Consider the following 25,645-nt stretch of genomic DNA (forward strand, 5'->3'; position numbering starts at 1 on the left):
CACCATTTAGCATCAACATTGAGCTTTGGCAGCTCTCTTGAAAAAAAAAACAAAAAAAAACCAACCAACCAAAAAACCTACCCCAAATCCACACAACTCCCGTTTCTAAGCTCAGGATAACTCGGAGGCATTGGCTTAGCAATCGATTTCATGGGATACTGATGATCTAAGCCCGGGGGGAAAACAACACAAGAGTGTGGAGTATGACACTGGGAGACGCCACTGTCCCCAGCCCTGTCCCGCCCATCAAACAGCACGCAAGGAAGGACCCGGGCACTCTTTTATTACTGCTGTTCACAGTTACTAAAAAAGAAAAACAAAACATCCCCCAAGGCAGAGCACAGTTGCCTCCTGCTGTACAGGTAGCTTAGTGCTTCTTGCCATAGATGGCAGCCAACGCTTTGCGAGCACTGGAGATCTGCTGCTCCAGCCTCTCTTGCGTGGCTTTGTTCCCAGTTTTTTTCAGCATGGCCTCCATCTCCTCCACCACGGCACGGTACCCGGCAGTGTTGTGGAGGACACGGATAGCGCGGTCCCCACAGGACACGACATAGCGGCCGGTGGTGTCAAACGCAAGGTCTGTGATACAGTGGCTGTGCACGCCAAGAAAACGCTCCTCCTCCTCGCCGCGCCGTGTGTTGTACACCACAATGTCTGTGCCGCTCGCCACAGCGACCGTGCGGCCATCAGGGGACAGAGCAATGCGGCATGGCTCCAGCACTGCACACTGCCCTGTCAGAAGCAGGTGTGGGTCCTGCTGCTTCTTGTACTCCACATCTGTGTCCCAGAACTTCCATGTGCCATCCTTTGACACGGTAGCCATCCTGCAGGCAAGAGAGCACAGTGAGTGCATGGAAAAAGGGTGGCACCTCTTACCCTGCCCTGTCCATGAACCAGGAATCCTCTGTGGAGAGTGATCTCTTGGGAAGCGTGAGTCTATACACAGATACAGTCTCTGTTCTTTTTCCAAAGCAAAAAAGCCTACCACTAGACCAGGCTGCTCCAAGCCCCTTCCAACACAGCCTTGAACACTTCCTAGGATGAGGCAGCCACATCTTCTCTGGGCAACCTGTGGCAGGGCCTCACCACCCTCACAACCAAGCCTTTCTTCCTAATATCCCACCTAACCCACTCTCTATCAGTCTGAAACCATTCCCCCTTATCTTGTCACTCCAGGCCCCTGTAAATAATCTCCCTCCCATCTTTCTTGTCAGTTCCCTTCAGGTCCTAGAAAGCCACAATTACATAACCTGAAGCCTTCTGTTTTCCAGGCTGAGCAATTCCAATTCTCTCAGCCTTTCCTCACACCAGAGCTGCTCCATCCCTCTGATCATGTTGGTATCTCCACTAGACTCACTCCAGCAGCTCCAAGTCCTTTGTGTGCTGGAGAACTGGAGGCAGCTCTGCAAGTGGGGTCTCACCTGAGTGGAGCAGAGGGGCAGAATTCCATACTCCCTTGTTACCCACGCGCTGTGGGATCAACCCAGAGAAGTTTCTGGGCTGGGTCATGTCAACTTCTCACTCACAAGCACCCCCAGGCTGCTCTCAGTCTGTTCATCCCCAGCTTGGATACTGGGGGTTGCCCTGCTCTGTTTGGGCGGCCAGTCAGGAGTCTAATGGCTCAGCCTGGATGCCACAACCTTCCCAGAGAGAGATGCCGCAAGAGACAATTTTCTAGGAGTTTCAGGCAGTCCTTCAACTGCTGCGTAACCTCAGCAAGGGGCAGGCAATTCAGCTCTGAGCAGTGATTTCAGCTCTGCCTTGCTAGGTGTACCCTGGCCAACACAGGGACAAAGAGACAGGAGCATCATGTAGTTATTCTGCAGGGGTAGCCTTTATTCCAGCACCCTGCCAAGGAGGCCAGGGACAGCAACTCCCCTCTGAATGGGGCAGAAGCAGGGGTTTTTATGGGGAAAAGCGGGGGTGGTACAAAGGGGAAAAACCAATCAGTCCCAACAAATGTACATGGGCTTCCAAAGCATGCAGGGAACTCACTATGACCAAGGAGGATTTCTCAATCCAGGAAGGTTTGAGAAGATCTTATCATAACCTATTCAAGGGATACCTCTCCAAGGGAGAGGGTTGGCATGCTTATCTGTCTCCACACTGATCCAGGTACAGCATCAGCACTTGGTCTTGTTAAACCACATGAGATTCCAATGAGGAGGGTGGCACAAGCCAGATTTGGCTCCCCAGAGCAGTGTTTTACCCCTGTAGGTCAGTGGTGCAGCTGGTGAACACTGAAAGAGATGAGCTTACATGTCCTTAGAGTAACTAAGAGCAGGTAACACACACATACCTCCTTGAGTCATTGGAGAAGGAAAAGGATTGTACACCAGCAGTGTGGCCCTTCAACTCAAAAGCCCTGGTCACCTCCCTGAAGTCTCCGTTCTTGCTAAAATACACCTCCCATACCTTCACATCAGGGGTAAAGCCACAGGATGCCACAAACCTGTGTGAAGGAATAAGCAGACACACAGATTGCCTCTTAGAGAGAACCTGAGTGAGGCAGGGCCACAGCTCTGCAAACCTGTCCTGACTCCTGCATTCAAGTCTGGTCAGCTGAATTTCCATTTTTCCCTGAAACCTGGCTGGTAAAGGGAACAGTAAGGAAGGGCGCCAGAACAGCTCAGGAATGAGAAACTCTCCGGTCAAAGTAGAAGAGCTAAATGCGTTTTATCCCCAACCTCCTCATGCCAGGAGCAAGGCAAATCAAACTACAGCAGCAAGTAATTTTCCCAAAAAACATATCTCCCAGAAATAAAACCTTTATTTTTATAATTAACCTTTAAGAGATCACAGACAAGCTCAAAATGCTGTTTTCTTTGCATAAGGCATTTGCTCTGTCCCACCCCCGCTATCTGAGGCCAAAGCTGTTGTCAGGTTACCAGAACAGCAGCGCTGAGGCAGGATGGCAGAACAAGAGTGCCTGACCCCATATCAGCTCCATCTCCTGGGAGGTCAAAATACCTTTTTAAACTGTGGAACCCTGATAAAGTTGCATTACAATAGCAACTAACTGCCAATGGTCTGAACTGATGCTATGCCTGTTCGAAGGAGCAGCCTGAAATCTTGCCTGTCACTCACCTCCCACAGGGTGACACTGTGGCATAGGCATTGTTCATCTGGTTGGTGTTAATGCTGGCCAGGACTTCGCCCTTTGGGCTCCAGATCAGGATAGTGGTGTCACTGGAAGCTGTCATGATAAACTTCCCTGGGGAAAAGGCAAAGATCAGGAGAGCCCCCAGACCTAACACTACCACAGACTGAATGAAGCCCCAGGATGAACCTCTCCCTGCAGCTGGAGAAAACCAGCAGCAGCACCAAAATCCAGGGACTATCAGTCTCCTAGGACAAGGTAAAGAGCGGTGTCACAAGACTCAGCTCCTGGTTATGCCTCAGTACTCCCCTGGCTCCTGAGCAGGCAGGAGGCACTGAGTCCGTGTGTGCCCTGTACTCAGAACCCTGAGCCCCACAAGCAGAGCTGGGACCCCCACATGCAGCCCCACTGGGCTGTGCCACAAACAAGAACAAACACTCCATCTGACCTGCATGCCCAAAATCAGCTTGAGGATAAGCACCTTTCAAGCTGTGGATTGCAGGCAGGCAACTGAATCCCAGTCACAACACCATGATCCATGATTGCTGGTTGTGCCCATGCTGGACTGCTGCTTGTTCCCACTTCCCCTTTGCCACCTCAGCCCAGGCAGGGAGTTGCCTGTTTACCTTCCAGGTACTTGGTTTCAGTTTTTGCTTTCACAGCTCCAGTCTCAGTTAACATTTTCCCTGCTCTCCTATTACAGAGGTGAGCTCACATCCACCTGCTTCCAATTGCCACTGGCACATACCTGACACATTAATCCATCAAGCCCTCACCACTAAAATGTAATTTCCACCCATCCACCCCCACCTCTGTTCTAGATGATCCCAGAAGTTCAAGATAGACCATATTAACTCACTAGAGAGAGATTTCTGACTGGTTAAAGAGAGACCGGCAGCCCAGAGAACAGCAATCCTCTCAATATTGAGACCAGACCTCTTTGCAACAGCATCCCTGAAAATGTAAATTAAGAAACTATGCACATCGGGGAGCTGGTTACAGGGATATTATTGGTGTGAAAACAACACCATTTGGTTCAGTTGACAGCAAATTAAGTTAAAAAAAACGAATGAACTACAAAGTTCAGTACTGGTGCTGTCCACAGCCCTGAGAATGCCAAAAACTCTAACACTTTGAATCCAGCAGCTTCACAAGGAAATCAAAGCTGAACTGGAGAGGTGAGCAGCTCATTTCCATACCTGTCTCTGCAATCCCTATGTTAATGACAGGAGCCTTGTGCTTCTTTGGGAAGTCCCCAGAAGTCGCAGTGAAGGTGAAGCTGCCATCATCCTTTTTGGTCATCTTGTAGACACGAATGGTCTCAGCATTGGCCAGCCAGACAATAAAAGCCCTGTGGAGGGAGAGGCTCTGAGCCCCAGCTCAGCCCAGGTCACTCAGGGGCACCTGGGAAGAGGGATATGCTGCCACGTAAAAATATTTACAAGGGCACCAAGTTCTCTCCCTATGCTGGCTCAACTGCAACACTGAATGAAAAAGAACGAAATTTATTATCCACACCAGGAAACAAGATCCCTTCTTCTCTTTCTAGAAGAGACCAAAAAGCCAAAAGACATTCTTCCACCAGATTTCCCACCCAGCAAGAGCTCCCCTGACCATTGGAAAGACTCAGCAGCACATTCCAGCTGCACTGTCAGCTGGCAGTGACGTCAACAGGTACCTTCGATGGGGGCAGCAAGCTGTGCACAGGGATATTTGCCCTGAAAACCACATTAACCCACCAGGAGCTGGACTAGATGAACTCCAGAGGTCCCCTCCAACTCAAACTACTGTGATTGTGTGCCAGCTGCTCTCAGAAAAGGCCATAAGTCAATGATATCGTGATGATCCAGCGAGAGATGCTGCCTCCACCCATCCCAGAGCAACACCACTGATCCCACCGCAGCTTGGCCATGAGACTGGCGGCTCTGCAGGACATCCCGGTGCCAGTACAAGGTCCGGCCGTACCGTGAGTCGGGGCTGAGGCGGACGAGCTCGGCGTGGTCCAGCCCCATGTTGGCGCGCAGGCAGCGGTGCTCCCGCCCTGCCAGGTCCCGGGTGCTCCACAGCCGCACCGTGCGGTCCTCAGAGCATGATGCCAGGTACTTGCCGTTGCTGCTGAAATCCAGGCAGGTGACTGGGCTGCTGTGGCCCTGCAGACAGAGAGTGGTCACGAAGGACGCGGGAGGGGATGGGGAGGAGCAGTAGGACACCAGCACCGGGGGGGGAAGAGGGACACCGGCACAGGCAGGACACCAGCATCGAGAGGGACACCTGCACCGCCCCCGGCAGGACAACGGCACCGGGGGGGGGGGGGGGGGGGGGGGCGGGACACCAATATCGAGGGGGACACCGATACCAAGGAGCACACTGGCATCAGCACGGGGAAGGCACCGGCCCTGTGCACACGCGGTACCTTAAGGGTAGCCACCAGCAGCCGGTGTGCGAAGCTGTGCTGGTGCGGCTTCTCCCTGCGAGCCCTCGCCGCCGGCTTCGCCTTCCGCGGCTCCTCCGGCCTGGCGTGCCCGTTCGCCCTGGTTTCTGCGGGAACGGAGGGGTCGGTGGGTACGCTCCGCTCCGCGCTGCCCGGTGCCCCACTGTCCGCACGGTACTTACCGTCCTGCGGGGCGGTGGGGGTCTCCCGCGGAGCAGAGCGGTGCAGCGCGACCGCCAGCAGCAGGACAAGCATGAGGACGATGAGGGCGCCTGGCAGCATCGACCCGCCCAGCCCTGCCACCGCCTCCATATTCCCGCCGCCGCGTCAGCGGCCCGTACCAGGAGGGGGGGAAATTTCCGTGTGCGCATACGTGGCCCTGGTAACACGCGCAGGGCGGCCCCTGGCGGTGGTACTGCACCCCCCGCCCCGGCCGTCCCCCATTCAGCAGCGGACACCCCTCACCCCCCCTCCTAGTCCCTGTTCTCAGCCCTTGCCTCCCACAAAGCCCCGTAAACCCCCCCAGACCCTCTTCTAACACACTCCCCCAGCACCTGAGCACCCTAGCCCGTGCCTTCCACGAAGCCCGGGCTCCTCTCATCCCAGCTTCTACGTCCCCGCCCCCGGTCCCTGCCCTCGTGCTCCCCAACCCCGGCTCCCCTCCAGTCCCTGCTCCCCCAAGCCCCGGCCCTCACCCCCCGCCCGCTCTTGCCCCTGCCCGCACCTCCCTTCACCCCCCTCCCCCCAGCCCCGGACCACCCCTCTCCCCCCCCCCCCCCCCCCCCCAGCCTCTTCCTTCACTTGCCCCCAACCTCGGTTTCCCTCATTCCCCCCAGCCCCTGGCCCCACTCCCAGTCCCGGCTTTCACGGCTTCCGGTGTCACCCCCCCTCAGTCCCAGCCCTTCCCGGCCGTGCCCAAAGCGGCGCCGGGGCTGAAGAACCACGCGGACTCCGTGGCACATCAAGTCCTTTATTGCAGGGAGACAGGGCGGGACCGCCCTCGTGCAGTCCCGGCTCCCCACGCCGGTGCCCGTGGGACACCCCGGAGCCCCCGGAGCAGTCAGATGGAGGGCGTCCCAGCGCCGCCGGGGCATCCCAGCGCCGCCACTGCCCGCGCCGCCTGCTCGGGGACACGGGCCGGGTCGCTGAGGATGGAGGTGGAGATGCTCAGCTGCCGCAGGGAGCTCAAGACGGCTGCGGGGATAGGGGACAGGGTGCTAGAAGGCGTGACCCATCCTGGGGAAGACGGCGCTGCCCGGCCCTGTTCCAGCCCCCGGAATGGTGGGACTGGTCGCTTCCACAACCCCAGCAGACGCGGTGGAAGGAAACCCTCCCTGAGGGTGGGTTTGGGGAGGGCTGAGGGGCTTTGGGGAGGGCTGAGCCTGCCCTACCAGGACATGGGGTTGGGACACTTACGGCTCAGCTGGGGCTTGGGTGTGACAGGAGCACGGGAAATCACTGAGCAGGAGCCCCAGGACATCCCAGAGATCAGCCCTGCCATCCCCCAGGACACCCCTGTCCTTTTCCAGTTTGCCTTTCGAGGATGCCTTTCATAGACTCAGCAGTCCATGCCAACCCAACTTGCTCAGGGTGCCACTGCCAGGCACAGGGCCACCTACTTGGCCGAAGCGCTGGGAGGGAGCAGTGCTGGTCCAGCCAAGTGAGGGATGTTTGGGTGAGGCTCTCCATGCTGGCTGTGGACACCATGCCATTGAAAGACTCGAAGAGGGGCCGGATGATGATACTGAACTGGTGGGATCAGAGGAGTTAAGGACCACCTCTGCTATGACAAGGGTCTCACTCCTCCCAGGTGTGGGCATCACCCTCCTATGGCAGTAGGACAGACTTTCTTGTCTGGACATGGAGCAGAACTGATGGGACAGCAGGACAGGCCATGGAACAGACCTGCTGACTGCCTTCCCAGCACAGCACCACACCTGGCACTAGCCCAAACTGCTAGGGTGATGGCATAAGTGTCACCGGGTAGGCAGTGGGAGAGATGCAAAACCCCTGTCATGGCTGGGGCTACCAGAAAAGGTTGCTGAGACAGAAGACATGTCCTCCAGAGCAGGTCAGGGAACAAGCTAGCAAAGTGCTCAGGGGCAAGGCAGGACATCAGTATGTCCCATAAGCTCCCCTATGGCTTCCAGCCTGCAGGGACCAGCCTGCAGATTTTGTGCAGGCAGTAATCCACAGAGGTACCTCTACCACAAGCATATCCTAGAGCCCACGTTGGCTTTACGATACTCCGTGTCCTGAGGAAGGAGCTCCCCAGCCCTGCATCAGAAGTCACCTCTGCCTGGTCCAGATGCCGTGTGCTGGATGGGACCATGGGCAGCAGTGCCTTTCATTACTCTGCCACTTGGGATTTCACACACCTCAAAGGCTGCCAGTGAGTCCCAGTGTGCCTAAATTGTGCTCAGAGAGAAACAGATCCAGCTCTTTGCCCACAGGTTCCTTGGCCCTTGATCCTCTCCTTCCCTGTGCTTCCAGGGTATGGCATGCAACCACGAAGACCAAGCCATCACGTCCACAGCTTTGTGTCTGGACCTTTCCTAATCCATGGCTGCTGCCTCTCAGAGCCAGTTCCCATGTCATTGAGAGCAATTCCCTCCATAAGCTTAGCTCCACTTCCCTTCTCCCTGAGGACCATTTACCAACTGGTTTTGATCCTTTGGAGCAGAATATCCCTCCTAACCACAGAATATCAGCATGTTCCCACCATGCAACTTTGGCTGGGAATCATCTCCCTGTGGTCCCCAAAGCCTCCCATGCTGAGGGACCCCAAAGACCCAGTAGCAGCAGATGAACCAGAGCACCTGGTGCCTCCGAGTGCTCTGGTTTATCTGCTGGAGCAGCAGACACTGGCCCCGAAGGATACGATCCAGAACTTCCAGTTCTGCAGCGTGGAGGAGCGAACATACTCGTCAAACATTCTGCGCATGTGGTCAAAGCGCTGCCGTGTGATGGGCACCCCTGTGGCCGGCAGCTGCTCCTGGCACAGGCTGTGGGGCACAACCAGTATTGTGGGGCCATGTTCAGGAGGCTGGGAGCTATGGAAGCTCAGCAGGAGTTGCCAGCCACTGTCCCCCTCCCAGGGCAGGTGTGGGGCCTGGCCCTGCCTCTGTCCGGCCTCTTGAGCATCAGCCCTCCCACAGAGAGGGTTTGAGGAGGGACAGTTAGCTGGGAGGTGCTCCAGGGTGACCTGCCATGTCCTGCTGCTATCCTGCCATATCCTGCTGCTTGCCCTGCCTGGCTACCCCGAAGCAGGCAGTGCTCCACCATCTCCCCCAGCCACGCCCCCCTTACTTGATGGAGCCATTGAGCTCCTCGATCTGCTCCCGCAGACGCTGTGCCTCATCCTGCAGAGCTGCTCGCTCCTGCTGCAGCTTGCAGATATACTCGGCTGTCTTCTGCAGGGTGGTGGCCTTGCTGACCTGGGGGGGTGTGGGGTGAGAGGGGAAGGGGGCCCAGACCACCCTCACACAGCCGCACTGTGTGCCTGCTGTGTGCTCCAGCCTCCTGCACCACAGGCTGGGGTGTAGGAGAGGAGCTCTGTGCTATGGGTCACAGCAGGGATGCAGTGTCTCTGGGTGATGTGCCACGTCCCTCCATGCCCAGGGCTGGCCCTGGGTTCTCACCTTGATGCTGGGCTGAGCACTCAGTGTGCTCACCAAGCTGTGCAGTGTGGTGAAGCCAAGCTTGATGTTGAAGCGTCTCTTCTGCTCAGCGGAGATGTGTGTGATGCGGCGGCTCTCCAGCTGCAGGTCAGCGCCGTCAGGCACCTCCCCACAGCAGGGACAGCCATGGGCCACCAGCCCCACTGGGAACAGGCTAGCCCAAAGCTTGAAGTGAGGGTGGATGGTGTCTTGGGGGGAGGAGGAAAGGGGGGTGCATATGAAGTTGGCAGCTTCTGCCATACCTTGGTGGACTCAGGCCTTCCCGGACGGGACATGGGCTGGTGCAGGGAGATGCTAGTGCCCTGCCTTGCAGTGGGTCCTGGGGAAGCCTGGCTGGACTTGGGCCAGTCACTTCCTGAAAAAGGGAAGGTGCTGCTATGAAGAGAGGGATAGCAACAGCACTCATGACAAGGTCACATCTCAGCACCTGGGGCAGGCAGAGAGGGGCATCCCACAGTGCTGCCCCCACCTCAGGACAAGCCACCCCACTCAGCTGATGGGGATGCTCCACGTCAGCCTCCAAGCACACATTGTCACAAGTCCCTCTCATTTTACAGCTGTTCAGAAATGGGAACATCTGGGATTTGAGGTTTTAAATTCCCAGTATTTCTTGGGGTGGAAATTGCATGGAAAGAGGTGCAAGAGCAGCAAAGTTGTGGTGAGCAGCACCAAACTGAACTGGGAACAACACCAGAGCCTGGTTTCCAGCAGCCGCACTGGTTACTGTTGGTGAAAGCGGATGCTTCTTGCTCCAAAACCAAGCTCCGGGGTTTCAAAACCACAGTCCGACATTTTGCTCCATTTTTGTCTTTCCCTATTTCTGCTTTTGCTGCTGGAGAAAGAAGCAGGTGAAGGGGCACAAAAGGAAATCTCCATGCTCATCAGATTAAATAGAAATAGCCAGGATTGCAGCCAAAATGAAAATTCCCACAGTGCTTGGTCTGAGCTCTCTGCAGGAGCCCCAGTGCCCTGTGAAGCTCCTTGGGGTGCTCCAGACTCACCACAAGCTGAAGTGGGGGACAGCTGCTCTGCCTTGGGGACTTGCAGGGGGGCCAGCTGTGTGCCCACTGTGTGCAGCAACACTTGAGAAGGGCTGGAGCCAGGACCCAGTCCTGGGCTCATCTGGGCCATTCTGGAGAGGAAGGTGGCAGGGACTTTGGAGACAGTGCTCTGCTGCTGGGAGAAAACAGAGGAAGGGGAGTTGAGGGATCAGCACCTCATGCACACCAGGTTGCACTAGGATGTGCAGCCCCTGCCACTATCTGCAGGGGCAGACACAATGCCCCAGAAAAGGGGCCCTGCAAGTGGGATGTCTCTTACCTCTGCCTTGGTTGTTTTACAGAAGAAGAAACTCAGGCAACTCCTGCCATCCCCAGCCACCCAGCCACGTGCCCCCTCCTTCCCTCCATTTCTGTCCAGCCCACACCAAAATGTGGCCCCCAGAACCCATCTCCACCCCTTCCCCAGCAGTCAGGAGAAGGCAATTCCCAACCTGGGGGGTTGTTGAGTGCTTACCTCGGGGACAGGGGTCATGGGCATGAGTCCTGCACCTATCGGGCAAGGGATATCCAGCGCCAGGTCCTGCTTGGCTGAGGGGGCACGAAGCAGATGGGCGTTGCTGTGTGGGGCTCTTGGGGCTGGGGTGGTCTTTCCTGCCCCAAGAGACAGCTAGCCCCTCCCTGCACCAGAACTGCTGCAGCCCCTTCCCTGCTGGATTGCCCCAGAGAATAGGGATGCACCTCTGGAGAAGGAGTCTGTTCTCACAGGAGAGTTCTCAGGAGCTTCAGGTAGGCAGGGGGCTCCAGCCCCTCCTTAAGCAAGCAGAGGGCCATAACTGTGCCCAAGGGACCGTCCCATCACACCCACAGGCAGCAAATCAGGCAGGACAGCAGTGACCCCCCCCCCCCCCCCCAGCCTGTTGTGCCAACAGGGCCATAAAGACCAGACCAGGGACTCTAGGAACTGCTAGGAACTTCCTAGCAGTGCCTGTTGCCAAGTCCTGGGGCTGGGCCACATTTCCCTCTGAGGCCACTGAAGCCAGGGCTGATCCCTCAGGCATGGCTTCACCCCTGGGTTTGGAACTACCCCACTATGGGGACTGCCTTGTGCCCTACCCAGTATTCCCAGTGTCCCAACCCCAGGGAGAAATGGGGTTCCCACTCTGATCCCCACAACAGCATGCCCCCCGCCTCACTCCTGTGTTCCCCCACAGCCCCCCAGCCCTGTTACCTGTGGTCAGGAGCTGGCTCGGGCAGGGGTTGGGCTCAGGCAGGTGGGACAGGGGGTGTCCTGGCAGCCTCCTTGCCTTGGTGCCACTGGGCTTCACTTTGGGCCGCCCACCCTCACCCTGGGGTGGCCCCTTGGTGGGAGTAAACCTGGGGTTCCCCAGCAGGGCAGGGGGCAGGAGCTGGGAGACAGCAGGGCTGGAGTACCCCTGGGGCCCCATGCCTGTGGTATAGCCCAGCCCTGGGACGTAGGGGGCAAAGCAAGGGCTCGAGAGAGGGGAGGCAGGGTGGGTGGCAAGCGAGGGGTCAGGTGAACTGCTGTAGGGGAACTTAGAGCGGGGGGCCAAGGTGGGGGAGAAGGGGGGTTCCAGGCCCAGCAGTGGTGCCCGGGAGGATGGGATGGGGGGGACACAGTGGGGTGCTGGTGGCTCCAGGCTGAGGCACTTGCCAGGGAAGTCGTACTGGAGTGTGGGCTTGTGTCGGAGCTGGGGGCTGAGGCTGCTGGGTGCCACGTCGGGGGGTTCGGGGGGCAGGGGGGCCAGGGGCAGCTCAGAGCCCAGGAAGGCGCTGTGGAGGCTGAGCTGGGAGGCACCACTGGGCTGCAGAAGACATGGCAGGGTCAGGGTGGGTGACTGGTACACCACCAGTAAGCCAAAGGCTGCAGGCTGGGATTTCACTCACCTGGAGGAGGGTGCCAGGTACGAGTGGGGCCTCGGGGCTCACAGGCAGACCCCGAGCACCCATCAGGGACCCCCCACTGCTGAACAGGGGCTCAGCCATGGGCGAGAAGCAGGTTGGATCCTGGTAGCCCGGTTGTGTCTGAGATGGGGGTGGCCGGTGGCTGGTGAAGATTTCTGCAGAGCCAAGTAGAAACACAGTGACCGGCATAAATGGACCTGCCCGGAGAGGATGGGGATGCCCTGGGGCATGACGGGTGGAACCATACCCTGCTACTGGCACTCTGCACTTTTTGGGGCCAGGGCAGCTCCAGCACATTTTCACCCATGGCCAACAAGTTCTGCGCTCCAGTGCTGCTGTGCGTGCAGCCTGTGGCTAACCACATCCCATGGCCTTCCTGAAGCCAAGCCGCGTGACCCTGCCACGACTCCCGCTCCCTTCCTCTCTCCTTCCCACAGCCCTGGTCCTTCCGCGGGCCCAGACACCACAGCACAAAGGGTGGGCCCCACACTTTCGGCAGTTGTCTCCCTGGGCACATCAGCCCCATGAATGCCTTGGCTCAGTGCCTGTGTCAGTGCTGGCTCTGGCATCGCCACAGGGAGGGTTTATCATGGAGAGGATGACCGTGGGACACAGATGGCACTGCTGGATGCTTCCCTCTAGGATGGAGTAGGAGGGTTCACTAGGTTTGCTGCCCAGCAGCCCCTGGCACAAGTGCAGTGCCTGAGCAGCCACTGGGGACAGGCACTTGCACCTCCTCTGGGAAGCACCCAGCTATGCTCTCCAGCCCTTGGCTATCACTGGCAGTGCCAGGTCCAGGCCCTGCTGCTAGTTCTGCCCACTTGGTGTACACAACCATGCTCAGAGCTGTGGTCCAGGCTCCAGCAGCTGGGGTGCCCTGGCTGGGACCCACAAAGGCCTAAGACCCTGCTGAATCTACACCAGAGGAACAAACACGCCAGCACTGTGGGATGGCAGGAGACTGGGCATGGTGATATTTCCAGCACACCATGCGCTACCATCTGAGGGGAACACTGATGTGAGACAGGACAGAGCCACTGCTGAGATGTCCCAGTCAGCTCTCAGAGTGCCCCTTACCCCTGCAATAGCCATGGTGAATCCCTGACAGCATGTCAGGGCCATCCCTGCCTCTCCAAAGGCCAGCACTTTGTGTGTGCTGCAGTGCTGCCAGGCAGGAACTTGGTGTTCCTGGGATGCAGTCCAGCCCCACATTGTCCCCACCTCAGCCATGTTCACACCAGGATGTCCCTGCCACCAGCGCGGAAGCTCTGCAGGTATTTATAGGAATTTGTGATGCCCAGCCTGCAGATCCTTTTGTGCCTCTCACCATGCCTGTCAGACCCTCTTGTGCCTCTCACTGTGCTACAGGGATGGAAGATGCCTGGCAGTCCCTGGGAGCCTTGTCCTCCCTTTCTCCTGCTCCTTCCTCACCCCATAGCTCTTGCCCATGCTCCTCCTCACTGTTTTATCACCCTGTTACACTTGAAGCAGTGTGGCATGGCCAGGGCACAGCCTGCTCAAGGGAGAAGAGCCTGCATGGTCAGCAAACCACACCTTTGGTATCCTGCTCAAACCTGGGGATGCTCTCCAATGTGATTGGGCCTTTCCAACCCAAAGACCCTTCAGCCCTTGTCCCAGGCTTTGGGGAGAGCCCTGCAGTGCAGCAGGGCATTGCCACCCCATGGGAGGGACAGCCCAGCCCCAGTGCCCAGCACCAATCCTACCTGAAGCACAGTGCCAGCAGGGCGCAGGGCTGGACTGCTCCCTCGCCTCTGCCATCAGGACTTGTCCATCTGCCTCATACCGCACTCCAGCACCCACCGCAGACACAAGATGCTTCCTCATTTGGGGATTGGTTTGCAGGCACTGACTGACAGGCACTGAGCTCTGCCACACCACCCCACACAATGACAGCCCTGTGACCCCATCGTGCCTACCCCACATGCCTGCCCTGTGTAGCTCTGCACGAGGCTGCTGGGTGATCCTTGCTCCAAAGCTGCCTGCCCTGCTGAAAAAGTGATGTTTTGGGACATAATTGGGTTGGCTGGCACCCAGCACCCCAACCTCCTCTCCCCACTCTCCCCACAGTCCCAGGGGTGCATGGCATACACAGTGCTCAGATGTAACACCTTATCACCCAGGGAGCTGCTCCATCCAGGACAAAACTCCCATCAAAAGATCTCCAAGCACCCCAGGGGATGCTGCTCTGTCCCAGGACACACTAAGCCTGGCAGACGAGGAGCCACAGATAGACTGGGGACCCTCCCCAGCCCCAGCAGTGTCCCTGGGCTGAGGCACTGGACATGGTCAGAGCAGGAAGGGATGTTTCCTTGTAATGTTGTGGTCTGCAGTAAGACCCATCCCATTGCCAAGAAGCACCCTAAAGCAAAAGGCCTTTTCCCTGGAAAAAAGCTAACCTAACTGATATATTGGTTCAGAAAGGAACCACCGTGCTCCTGCCATCTCCTGTTGAGCTTGAGACCATGCTGGGCCCTCAGAGAGGTGCTGGAGCTGCTGTTGTGACACCATACAGGCCCTCTCAGGATAAGGAACACTTACCAAGTGTCAATTTAACCCACTTGGAGATGTCACACCTTCTTGGAACTGATGACCACTTGGGGCACCAGGAGCAGAAGGTGAAGCACCAACCATGGCAACAGACCCTCTTCCCAGCATGCCTGACTCTGATGGGATCTCTGGTTGAAATGAGTTTGAGAGGGTGGTGGCAGGAGTCTTCCCACCTCATCCATCCCAAGAGTATCCATCCCAAGGGCACCCATGCCACCACATGCCCTGGCACATGGAGTGCCTAGCCTGCTCCCTGCCAGCATCTGGTCTTGCAACACCCCAGAGCCATATGGTGCAAGTACCCTTTTTATTTCCTCCTCCAGGAAGTGGAGACGGGCCATGGAGCTCCAGGCTGCTCACACAGGGGTCTGGAGATGCTGGTGCTGCCCAAGGCCACTAGCTATAGCTGGGTAGCCAGCAGGCTCCCACCCTGCACAATGTGCATAGGCTACCAGCTCTGACATGTTAGAGGGCAAAGCTGGTCCCCAACAGTGCCTTGCCCTGGCATTTGGGGACACTGCTGCGACCAGGACATGTCCCAGCTGACTGCATGGATATTCACAGCTCAGAGCCTGCATGGCAGCATGGGGCAGTTTGCCACTGCCCACTTGGTCGTGTTCCCACAGCTGGAAACCAGGGCCAGACTTGTCTTTGGTCAGCCTGGCAGGGACAGTGACTTGTCCCCAGGGGATGTAGCACAGCCCTGTGCAGGGTCCTGGCTCCAATCCAACCACCCAGGCTGGCTGGGCAGTGGGGTGAGAAGGGGACTCAGCAGAACCTACTCTCTAGAGGTCTCCTCTTCCTCTGGGGGACAATTGTCCTTCCTCTATTTGCAGTCAAAATGAGGGCCTTTAGCACTCCTGGAAATAACCTCTTTTTGTAGAAATCCCCTCCCACACCTCATGGCCAAGCCCCTCCTGATCTTCTGTGCCTCTTTCCAGGGGCAGGCAGGCACAACAAGGCTCTGCCTTCAGCCCCTGCCCATCCATGCTGCTTTTCCCATGCCATTAGATGTCCAGTGCTTTCTGCCTGTCTCAACAATTCCCACTACCGCCAGGCCAAACCTGTGTCCCTCCATTTTAAGCAGTCAAGGTGCGCAGGACTGGGTGGGATGTAGTACTGCATCCAGGCTGCCTCTTACCTGATATGTCCATGTCATCCAGGCTGGGCTGCAGGGGTGCCAAATCCGGCTGTATCATGTCAGCATTCCCAACATAAGCTGGAAGAGGGCAGAGCTGGAACATCAAAGCCCAGATATGCACCCCCGAGACCCACCTTGAGGGCTGCTCCCACCACTGCCCTGATATCTACCTGGCTTCCACACCTCTGTGTCACCCCAGAATCACCCTGTATCACTGCGCCCTGCCCTGGGCAGGGATATAAGTGCCTACTCTGAGGAGAGCCAGGGCCATCCCATCCCATCTCACCACTGTCCATCATCCCCTCTAGGGCCTCATCCAGTTCCCAGGAACCCCAGTGAAAGGCTGATTCTTGGCACAGGACCTGGCTGGAGCTGCAGATGCCCAAGAGACATGGCCAGGTAGGGACAGCAAAGAATGGCCATGGAAGCAGGACCTGCCCTGGGGGCTGGGGCAAAGTCCTTCATGGTGCTGGTGGTCCCTGGGGAGCTCAGCCCTCAGCATGCTGGTGCATAGGGAACCACAGGAGAAGGGGATGATCCCACCCTGCCCAAACACTCCTCAAGCATCCTCTCCCCTGGTGGCTCCTGTTTGGGAAGAACAGGAACATCCCTTCCCTCTGCCCCATCAGGGCAGATGCCTGGGAACCCTGCCTGCCCAAAAGGACATGGCTGGCAGCTCTCAGGCGCTAAGCCAAGACACAACATCTGGATTCCTCCTCCACATCCTGCTGAAGCATGGTCTAGAGCACCTACCATCTTCAGGGAGTGCCTGGTGGGTGCTGGGCATCTGTGTCATGGTGAAGAGTGTGTCAGATATGTCCGAGAGGAAGGTGTCCAAATCGAAATGCTGCCTGCTCCCACGCTCTTCCTCCTCATCCCCGAGCAGCATGGGCACTACGTTGCAGAAGAGCTGGTTGCACCATTTCTCCGTTGGTCGCCAGACATCCTCGTCCTACATGAGGTAGAGCAAAGGAGCCGAGTGGACACCTTTCATGGGTGGGGTCCATGTCTGGCTCCCTGGCTGCTCCCCCGGCAGCTCCCATCCTCCCTGCAGTGTTTGCTCCTGCCAAACCTTAACTCCTGGCTACTTCCAGAGGGTCAATCCAGCATCCCACATGCTTAGCATCTCATTCCAATGGGCTTATCATGCCCTGCTTTTCTTTGCCCTTCTGCCCAGTGCAGAGGTCCAAACTGTCCTCCTCTTTCTCCCTCTTCCCATCCTTTCTCAGCAGACTCACCTGCTTTGGACTGGAGATCCCTCCCTCCCGTGTGGATTTTCGGAGCTGGAAGGAGAAGAGAGCCTAGGTCATCCCCCAGGCAGGGAGAGCTCAGGGGGTCAGCCAGCATCCCCCTCCCATGCTGGCAAAAGCCTGTCATGTTCTGCTCTGTCAAGCCATGGCTCCAGGGAGCCATGTTCCGTCCATCACACTATTTCATCCCACTGCTGGCACTGCCACAGGATGGGGAGCAGCATGGGTAGAGCCACTCACCCGCTTCTTATAGTAGATCCTCCATTTGTGATACTCCCTCATCACCACCTCAATGCGGCGTTTCCAGTAGTTGCCCTCCAGCACAACAGCCTGGGGGGCAGGACAGGGGGTTAAGGCTGAGCTCTCTGGCCCTGCACCCCATAGCCAGGGCTGCTTTCCTTGTGCCATATCAGAAACACCTTTTCCAGCAAATCTATGAAATGCAACATGTCCCCAGATCCCCGCTGTGCCACACAGACCTTGGTGCTGCCCAAGAGAGCTGCAAGGGATCCTGCCCTACCTCTGGTTTTCGGTGCTCATCAGCCTCCATGCCCTCCAGAGGGGTGATGAAGCCGCACACAGGGTTTTTCCTCCGTTCCACGTCTGCACAGGGGAGAATACAGCTGGCTGTATCCATGCCCCATCCCTATCTCTGCACCTGTACACAGTGATTCCAGTGCCAGCCCCATCCCACTGGCACAGCCTGGCATCTGGCAGACAGAGTGGGATCTGGCACCCATACTCACATTGGATGTACCATGCTCTCCAGATCACATTGTTGAGTCGAATTTTATCCCAGCAAAGCAGCCGCAGACCCTTGAAATTCTTCCACTTCGGAGATACTAGCTTCCCACTGAAACACCAAGCAAAGGGGAGGCTGAGGGGCACCACCTTGAAAGATGTACAGGGGCCACCAACCTGGTGGCAGGTCAGGAGCAGGTACAGCCACATGACTCTGCTGCAGGTACTTGCTAGGCACCTGTGGGAGCACCCACTGGAGCATTCCAAGCTCCTGCACACCCTGGGAGCAGCACCAACCTAAACCCTGAGCTTCACACCCACAGAAGGCTTCTCAAACCCCTGGATTAAAGCACTGCCCACTGAGGCATTGATTCCTTGATATTTGAACCCCAGCTTTGAGGTGGGATCCTGCTGCCCCTGACCAAGCCAACTGTGTCCTGGCCCTGGGGGACGGGGGACAGGAAGGTAAGTTTCCTGCCCAGGTGAGGTGTGTGGTAACATGACCTGTAGTGCCTCTTGCATAATCACAGTGTTTGGACAGGTAATTCTGACCCTTCCTTTAACACCAGGCGAGGCTTGAAAATGCTGCCTTCAGCTGAGGCAATCAAGGGCAGCCCTTATGGAGGGTCTGGGAAGGCAGGACAACACTGGAAGATGTTCAGGATGTTAAGGGACACTTGCCTGTGCTACAAGACAGACACATAGTGATACCAGCCAGTCAGAGCTGCCCTGGCCTCTTCTCCATACCAATTCCTGCAAACCTGCCCCCCCAGCCCGAGCTGAGCTCCCCAATTCCCGTTTCCTGGTTCCCAGAGGCAGCTGTGTTTGGTCTGCAGCTCATCGTTGCGGTGGTGGTGGTGGTGGTGATGTCCCTGATGGGACCTGCAGTGCAGGAAGCCTCATTTCACTCCTCGTCTTGTTTCCATCCAGCCAAGGAACACAACCCCTCATGTGCAGCCACCGAAAAGGTCCTGAGGGTCCTGCTGCCCCAGGAACTCTGTGGGGGAGGCCAGGGTCCCTCTGCCTTACTTTGGGATCCATTTCACATCTCCAGCTCTCCCAAGAACATGGCGTGGGCCTCGGGGCAATGCCAGGTGCTCCAGGGGTCACTTTGCGAGCTAGCTGCAGGCTGCATGGCCTTCCTGCCTGGGAAGCCATGTCCCTCTTCAGCAGACTCTTTGTACCCTAAATATCTTGGTGCTGCTTTGACTCCCACTTTTCCTTGGTACATGCTTGGAGCAGGAAAGGTGGAAGCTGAGTTGGTGTCAGGGTGCTGTATCCCCTCTTTCCAGCCCCTCCAGGCGCCACACGGCCATGTCCCCAGGGAGGTGCTGGGAATGAGAGTGGTGCATGAAGCCTCTGACTTGTTCATTAAAGCTGGTGAAACCTCTAAATGTTCTCAAATAATGATTTTGGTGGGTTCTGTTTTGACCTTCCTTGAAATCTCTCTCTGGGAGAGGGAGAAGACTGGGGACCCCTACAATTCCAGAGCCTGATGCAGGGATGTGTCTAGGAGCAGGTGCAGGAGTGGATGGGGATGGTCTCACAAGGGAGACCCAGCCTGACACATGGCCCCAGGGGCTGGAGAAGGACCTGTGACTCCAGCCTACAGAGAGTTAAGGCTGACACTGACCACTCTGCTATCACCAGGATTTTGAACTTTCCCCAGGCGCGCATGGCAAACAGCAAGATGGTGCCAAGTGGAGGAGCCAATGGAAGGGACAGGATTCCTGGGCACATGGCCAGATCATGCTGGTCAAGGCCATGTTCCTCACTCACAGCCAGCTGAAAAGAGCAGCCTGAGCCTGTGGGACACACCTTGGCCTCGTGTAAGGCCAGTGGGCCATGGCTAGGAGTTGCTGTGGGGCCTGGAGGCAGCAGATTCCTTTGAGCTTTATCACCAAATGCCTTTTTTCCCCCTTCATGATCCTTTCAGTTTTGGGGCTTAACAAGCTGATCTTTGCTCCCTGCTATGCCTTGAAAAGGACTCCACCCTTCCCTGCAATTAATCTCCCCTGGGGAGATGGATGCAAACTTCACATTGAATCTGGGAAGGTTACAGGGTGCCCCAAACAGGTTGGGGGTCCTGCTGCCCTACACTATTAGAAGGAGGGGGACACAGATCCTGCCACTGGCTACAGGGTGTTTGTGGGATAGGGTGAGGTGGCAAGAGGGCTCAGCCTGGGTCCAACACTGGCATGGATCCAGCAGTACCTTGTTTGGTCTGTGACTCATTTACCCATCCAGCAGTTTCAGGGAATGGGGAAAGGGGAAACCTTGGGGAATGACAGAAGAAAGAAGTGCAACTCCCTGCCACGAATGACAGCAGAGCCACAATGCAGTGTGGGTGTGTTTAGCCCAAGCACAAGCCTTTCCCACTCATTAGACCCCCTAGAATGGAGGTCTTATGCAAGAAAAAATAGGGTTGAATGATGAAGTCCAGTGAGTGCATTCCTGGAGTCTCTGCCTGGTGTTCGCTACCCCTGTGTGAGCATTTAAGGCACTGTGAATTAAAGAATCAACAGCAGCAGTTCCACTTCTCCCAGGGGAGACACATGCTGACAAGAGGATGAATTAGTAAGGGATTGGCCCCCCCAAAGACCTTGTTTTAAATCACAAGAAAGGCTGAGTGTATACTCCAAGAAACTTCCCAGCCTGATGTTTCTTGCTTGTCAAATCTCTCTGGAGCACAAGACAGATGTTGCCAGGTAAGACCACAAGTGACCGCAGTTCACATCTCCCAATCTGCCCCCAGTTTTCCTTCCTTCAGGAGGATGTTCCCCAGGTCAGTGATTCCCAACAGTAAGGTGCAAGAGGGGGTGTGAGCCCAGCCATGACACTGTGCAGGCCACACTGTGGTGATGGAGAGGATAAGCCTTCTCGTGCTAAGGCCAAAATGTCAGAAGTTCCTGAAGGAGCTCAGCTCCACCCTCAGCTTTTTGGGTAACGAGATGCAGCCAGGTAGGCTGTAGGGAGAAACAACATTCTAGGGAAGGATTCAAGGAATGTAGGATGTTGCAGGAGAATGAGTGGGAAAGGATCATTACACAGGAAACTGCTCTAAATGTCCTGGAATACAGGTAAAAAGGAACTGCTTCATCCTAGCCTTAGGAGGAAGACCTCAGAGAGGGGAGTTGCCTCCCTTTGGGGGATCTGGGGAAACAAATTACTGTGAGAAGCAAACTTGATGTGGAGAGAGCATTTCTTTACCAGTGAGGGGTGATGCACAGTCTTGCCTGTGGAAGGAAGATTAAGTCATATCCCCAGAATGATTGCTTAGGCTGAGACAGGACTGCTATAATGTCTGTGAAATGCAGAGGAGGGATGCTGGAGAGGGGAAGAATTTCAGCTGTAACCATTGAAAAATATTTAGGGAAAGTTTAGTGAGTTACCTTTACCTGGTGTGAGCCCAGACAGCAAAGGATGAGTGGCTGCAGCAGTCACAGTTCATGAGGAGACAGGATAGTTTTCCCCTCTGCTCCACACTGCTATGGCAAAGTCTGGACATTGTGTCCAAATGGACAAGAGAAGGAGGTTTACAAACTGGAGTGGTCCTGGAGGAGGATATCAAGGTCGTTGGGGACTAATATATGTGACAGAAGAGGACTGTCAGGGATGGGTTTGTTCAGCCTAAAGAAAGTGAAGAGAGAATTACTGCCATCAGCTGCCCTAAGGAGGAGACAGAGCCAGACAGTTCTCAAACATGCACTGAGAAAGGCCAAGGGGAAACAGACATAAGAATTGGAACAGGTAAACCCCAAACTAGAGCCATGGACAGCAATTCCTTGTGGGAGAGGGGCAATCCTGAGTAGGCTGGACAGGTGGTGGGGTCACATCGTAGGGCTCCATCTGTCAAAGTGATGGCCCTGAGCAACCTGACCTGGCTTTGGATCTAGCCCTGCCCTGCATGAGGGTTGTATGAGGAACTCCACAGGAGCCTTCCAGGTGACAGCTTACAGTGGTTTCTCCTTGATTAGGAATTTAGTCTGAGCTTAACTGTGGGTGCTCTCCTGAGGGCTGGAGGATATTGGGCTGGTGACCCCAACTGAGGCTGTGCTGCCTCTGGGAGCCTGGCTGGGAGGGGAGGTGTGAAATGGCAGATGATGCAGAGAAGTATCAAATCAGACAACACTAAATGTAGAAACACACCAGAAACACTTAACTCAATTTTCTCACCCTGATACCTTTCTCCAGCTGCTGCCTACAAGTGTATCAAAAATGTATTAGCAAAAGAAAGGCAAAGTGAGCTGAGGTTGTCCAGCCTGGAGAAGAGACGGCCCCGGGGAGACCTTAGAGCCCCTCCAGTGCTTAAAGAGGATCCAAGAGAGCTGGAGAGGGATTTTGATCAAGGGCCTAGAGTGACAAGACAAGGGGGAATGATTTCACAGTGTCAGAGGACAGGGCTAGATGGGATATTGGGAAGAAATTCTTCCCTGTGAGGGTGGTGAGGTACCCGGACGGGCTGCCCAGAGAAGCTGTGGTTGTCCCATCCCTGGACAAGGCTTAGGTGAGTGTCCCATTACATAGGAGCCGGTATCTGCACTGCCATGCTCACTGCAGGAAGGAAAGGAGCCACTGAGAGTCCAGGGAGTAAGGAGAATTGGAGCAATGGAACACTGACTGTAGTGGAATGGCCAGCTCCCAGTCACACACAGTACTCCAAGTGTCCAAGCCCTTGTACCCTGTCCATTTCCACTCTGCCTGGGAGCTCCAGAGCCCAGGGGCACACTGAAGCTGCCTTGCATCTCATGAGTCTACAGTTTGAGCACCCTGGTGTGACAGTATCTGTTTCTCCAGCCTCAAAGCTGCAGGGCTCAGGTATGGAAAGAATGGGGCTGGGAGAGGAAAAGACAGCAAGGCCACCAGTGTCTCTATGACCCCTGTTTGTGGCACTCAGGGTGGCCTGCCCAACCAGGAAGCATGATCCTTACCTGGGTCACCCCATGCTGAGGCTCCCTGTGCTCCCAGAGAGCACTGCCTTCCCCAGCCCCTTGGAGCAGAGCTGTGCTGTGCTGGCTGCTGGCAAACTGGGATGATCCCATCCACCACCTAGGATATGGTGATGGGTCAGAGGTACACAGCTATGTGGGAACTGGTACCTTTGGAGTGCTATCTCTGTGCCCAGCATCCCCAAGGATGTCCTGGCAGTGACCACATTCCCTATTGCATTGAGCATTCAAGGACTCCAAGACAAATCTGAGAGCTCAGCCATCCTGGATGAGGTAATGGACACCTCTTCAAGGCTGCTTTGCTGAAGTTTTGTTTTCACATGGTAGAACATCATCATCAAGATTTTCACATTTGGACATTTTGGGAGAGCTATACACGCAGTTTGGCACTGACTCCAGCAGAGCAAGTCACACTGATGCCATGCTGGAGAGAACTCAAAACCTTGGGGCTTGGCAAAGGAAGGGAGCTGCCTCCAAGAATGTGGACCATGGCCATAGAAGGCACATTGCAGTCTGTCCTGTTGTCACCAAAGAGCTGTTACTGGGCCTTGGCAATTTGTCAGGCAGGGGAACAATGCAGGCACCCATTTGATTTTTCAGGAGAGAAGGAGGAAAGCTTTCAGGAGACCTTGGACAAAACCCATGCAGCCATCCAGTCCCAAGTGCTACAGCATGTCATGGAATAACCTCAGGACATGGGGACAGAGTAAAGGACGGAAGGCAGGACTCCTGATCTGGGCTGGGTTGCCAAAGAACTGAGTGTTAGCTGTCCACAGGGTGACTGCTGCTCTACAGAGTGTGCTAGGTCTGGCCACAGAGGAAATACAGCTGGGCACAGTGACACCAGATCTCATGGGAAAATGGAGGAGAGTCAAGCTACACGTGGAACAGAGAAGCTTCTCACCTGGCTCCACAGCCAACAACCTGGCATCAGCTGTTTCTCCCTGAAACTTCCTAGGATGGCAATTTCTGCGCATATGACACATCACAGCCCATGAAGAAGAGGAGGTCAGATGGAAACAAATTCCTGGCTGGGGAACAGGGCTCATCTAGCCTCCTACCTTCAGCTAGCTGGGGGTCCGTAAGACACACACAAGGGCTCTGGGACTCACCTGTACTCCAGGCTCATGCACTCAAAGAGCCGGGTGAGGGTCGGGTCAATACTCCGGGGATCAGCCAGCTCAGGCTCAGCACGGTGGTGCCGTCGCCGGGGCAGTGAGTCGCTGTGCGGGCACGACACCATGAAGTGGCCACTGTGGATGACCTGGGAGTAGTTCTGTGTCGCAGCACTGGGTCCTGTGCCACCCACAGCTGCGTCCTCTGAGTCAGAGTCAGAGTCGGAGACAGGGCAAGGCCCAACCGGAGGCTCCAGGAAAGGTCCCGGCAGTCCCACCTGAGTTCCTGCCATTCCTGCTGCCTACTGGGGAACCCTTATGGATCTGACCCAGCACTGTGATCTGTGCCCCAGTTGAGCTGAAGCCCTACAGACACTGCATTGGCATCGAGCACATGCTGGACTCCCCAGTACAGAACACTGGCACCACGCCTCCTCCTAGGCACCTCCTCCAGCCAGCCCACGCCACCGTCTGTTCCTTGCTCCAGGGTTCAGTGGTTGGTTCCCCAGGGCAGATTCACTGCCAGCGCTATTTATAGTGCTGGTGGCTGATCCCGCCCATGGCAGACCATCAGCAGGACACGTCCAATGGCCACCAAGCACCAGAGCTTCAGCTCCATGCCACCATCCTGCTCTAGCAGTGTCCTGACAACCCCAGCTTTTACATCCCCCACACACCTGGGGAGGAGCACTGTGGGTCCCCTGTCCCCCCTTGCTGTGGCCAAGGGTTGGCTGGCAGTCGGCTCTGTTTACCTGGAGTTAATCACTGATCCCGGGTGCTGGTGGAGTGAACTGCAGGCGGTATTTACCCAGTGCCTCTGCTTTAATGGATCTCCCTGCACTTTCAAGGGAACAAATACAGATTAAGGGACACAAACAAGTAAAATTATAGCAACGGGCACTCAGCTCAGCACAATGCCAAGGCACTGAGCCAAGTGCCAAGCTAAGAAACAGTCCAGGAAAGCCTGCTCAAAGCTGCAATCCAGCAGGAGAGGGGATATAAACAACAAATGTGAGAGAGAACAGATATGAGTTTGGGTATGGTGGGATTTACACACCTTGTTGTCATGTAGTCCTTAAAATCAAAGAATCATCAAATCCTAGAATGATTTGTGTTGGAAGGGACCTTAAAACTCATCTCATTCCACTCCCCTTCTACTAGACCAGGGGCACCTTCCACAAGAACAAGTTGCTTAAAGCCCGTCCAACCTGGCCCAGAGTACTTCCAGGGATGAGGCAGCCACAGCTTTTCTGAGCAGCTTGTGCTCGGACCTCACCACCTCACAGGAAAATTTTTTTTCCTAATATCCACTCTAAATCCACCCTGGGTTGCCTTCACCTCTGAGGTTTCCTGAGAGATGTGGGCAGGCAGGGCTTGATGCACCAACCCCTGCTCCATGACAGTGGATCTTGGATAAATACAGGATGTGGAATGTGCCATCCCAGCCAGACTTGTGTCGCAAGCATCTGCTCACTGACCTGAGCCACAGAAGGACACAGCACATATAATTTCAGACTTAAAACATTTCTTTTCTCTCTAATTTCTGGCAACTTCTTTCCCAGCCCCACAGCCTGGAAGGAGCACACATGCCTGGAAAGCACTCAGGCAGAGATCTTAGGTACCTCTGATGGAGATACAGTATAAACTCAGAATAGACGGCTGCAGGCATTGGAACCCTAATCCAGTTTGTAGATGGAGCTGAATACTTTTCAGCTCCATCTACATATCACCCAGGTGAGACCAAGA

General features: G+C 55.9%; 2 protein-coding genes across 2 annotated transcripts; both read right to left on the reverse strand.

Annotated features, from left to right (window-relative positions):
- Window positions 1-266: 266 nt before the first annotated feature.
- On the reverse strand, window positions 267-5,916 carry TBL2 (transducin beta like 2). Its single transcript, XM_036395260.2, has 7 exons — window positions 5,714-5,916; window positions 5,514-5,638; window positions 5,066-5,250; window positions 4,300-4,451; window positions 3,088-3,214; window positions 2,300-2,452; window positions 267-824 (listed from the first exon to the last, which is right to left on the reverse strand). The coding sequence occupies exons 1-7, from the start codon at window positions 5,841-5,843 to the stop codon at window positions 368-370; spliced, it is 1,329 nt and encodes a 442-aa protein (XP_036251153.1). The 5' UTR covers window positions 5,844-5,916; the 3' UTR covers window positions 267-367.
- A 571-nt stretch (window positions 5,917-6,487) lies between these two features.
- MLXIPL (MLX interacting protein like) lies at window positions 6,488-24,192 on the reverse strand. The gene is made up of 17 exons (XM_036395194.1): window positions 23,897-24,192; window positions 17,841-17,947; window positions 17,615-17,697; window positions 17,335-17,424; window positions 17,083-17,127; window positions 16,598-16,796; window positions 15,845-15,922; window positions 12,118-12,332; window positions 11,441-12,035; window positions 10,727-10,800; window positions 10,213-10,387; window positions 9,454-9,566; window positions 9,173-9,292; window positions 8,841-8,968; window positions 8,413-8,536; window positions 7,151-7,280; window positions 6,488-6,725 (listed from the first exon to the last, which is right to left on the reverse strand). Exons 1-17 carry the CDS (start codon window positions 24,190-24,192, stop codon window positions 6,592-6,594), a joined length of 2,706 nt encoding a protein of 901 aa, XP_036251087.1. The 3' UTR covers window positions 6,488-6,591.
- Between the last annotated feature and the right edge of the window lie 1,453 nt (window positions 24,193-25,645).

This window comes from Molothrus ater, chromosome 21 (assembly GCF_012460135.2).
Source record: "Molothrus ater isolate BHLD 08-10-18 breed brown headed cowbird chromosome 21, BPBGC_Mater_1.1, whole genome shotgun sequence".
Lineage (NCBI taxonomy): Eukaryota > Metazoa > Chordata > Aves > Passeriformes > Icteridae > Molothrus > Molothrus ater.

Coding starts and splice junctions, on each gene's coding strand:
- TBL2 (XM_036395260.2), bottom strand. CDS start 5,843: ATGGAGGCGGTGGCAGGGCTGGGCGGGTCGATGCTGCCAGGCGCCCTC. Junction 5,251..5,513: donor TGCTGGTGGCTACCCTTAAG/GTACCGCGTGTG, acceptor CTCTGTCTGCAG/GGCCACAGCAGCCCAGTCAC. Junction 825..2,299: donor TTCTCCAATGACTCAAGGAG/GTATGTGTGTGT, acceptor TCTTGCCTGCAG/GATGGCTACCGTGTCAAAGG.
- MLXIPL (XM_036395194.1), bottom strand. CDS start 24,192: ATGGCAGGAACTCAGGTGGGACTGCCGGGACCTTTCCTGGAGCCTCCG. Junction 16,797..17,082: donor GGATCTCCAGTCCAAAGCAG/GTGAGTCTGCTG, acceptor TACCTCATGTAG/GACGAGGATGTCTGGCGACC. Junction 8,969..9,172: donor GTGCTCAGCCCAGCATCAAG/GTGAGAACCCAG, acceptor ACACCCCCCCAG/GTCAGCAAGGCCACCACCCT.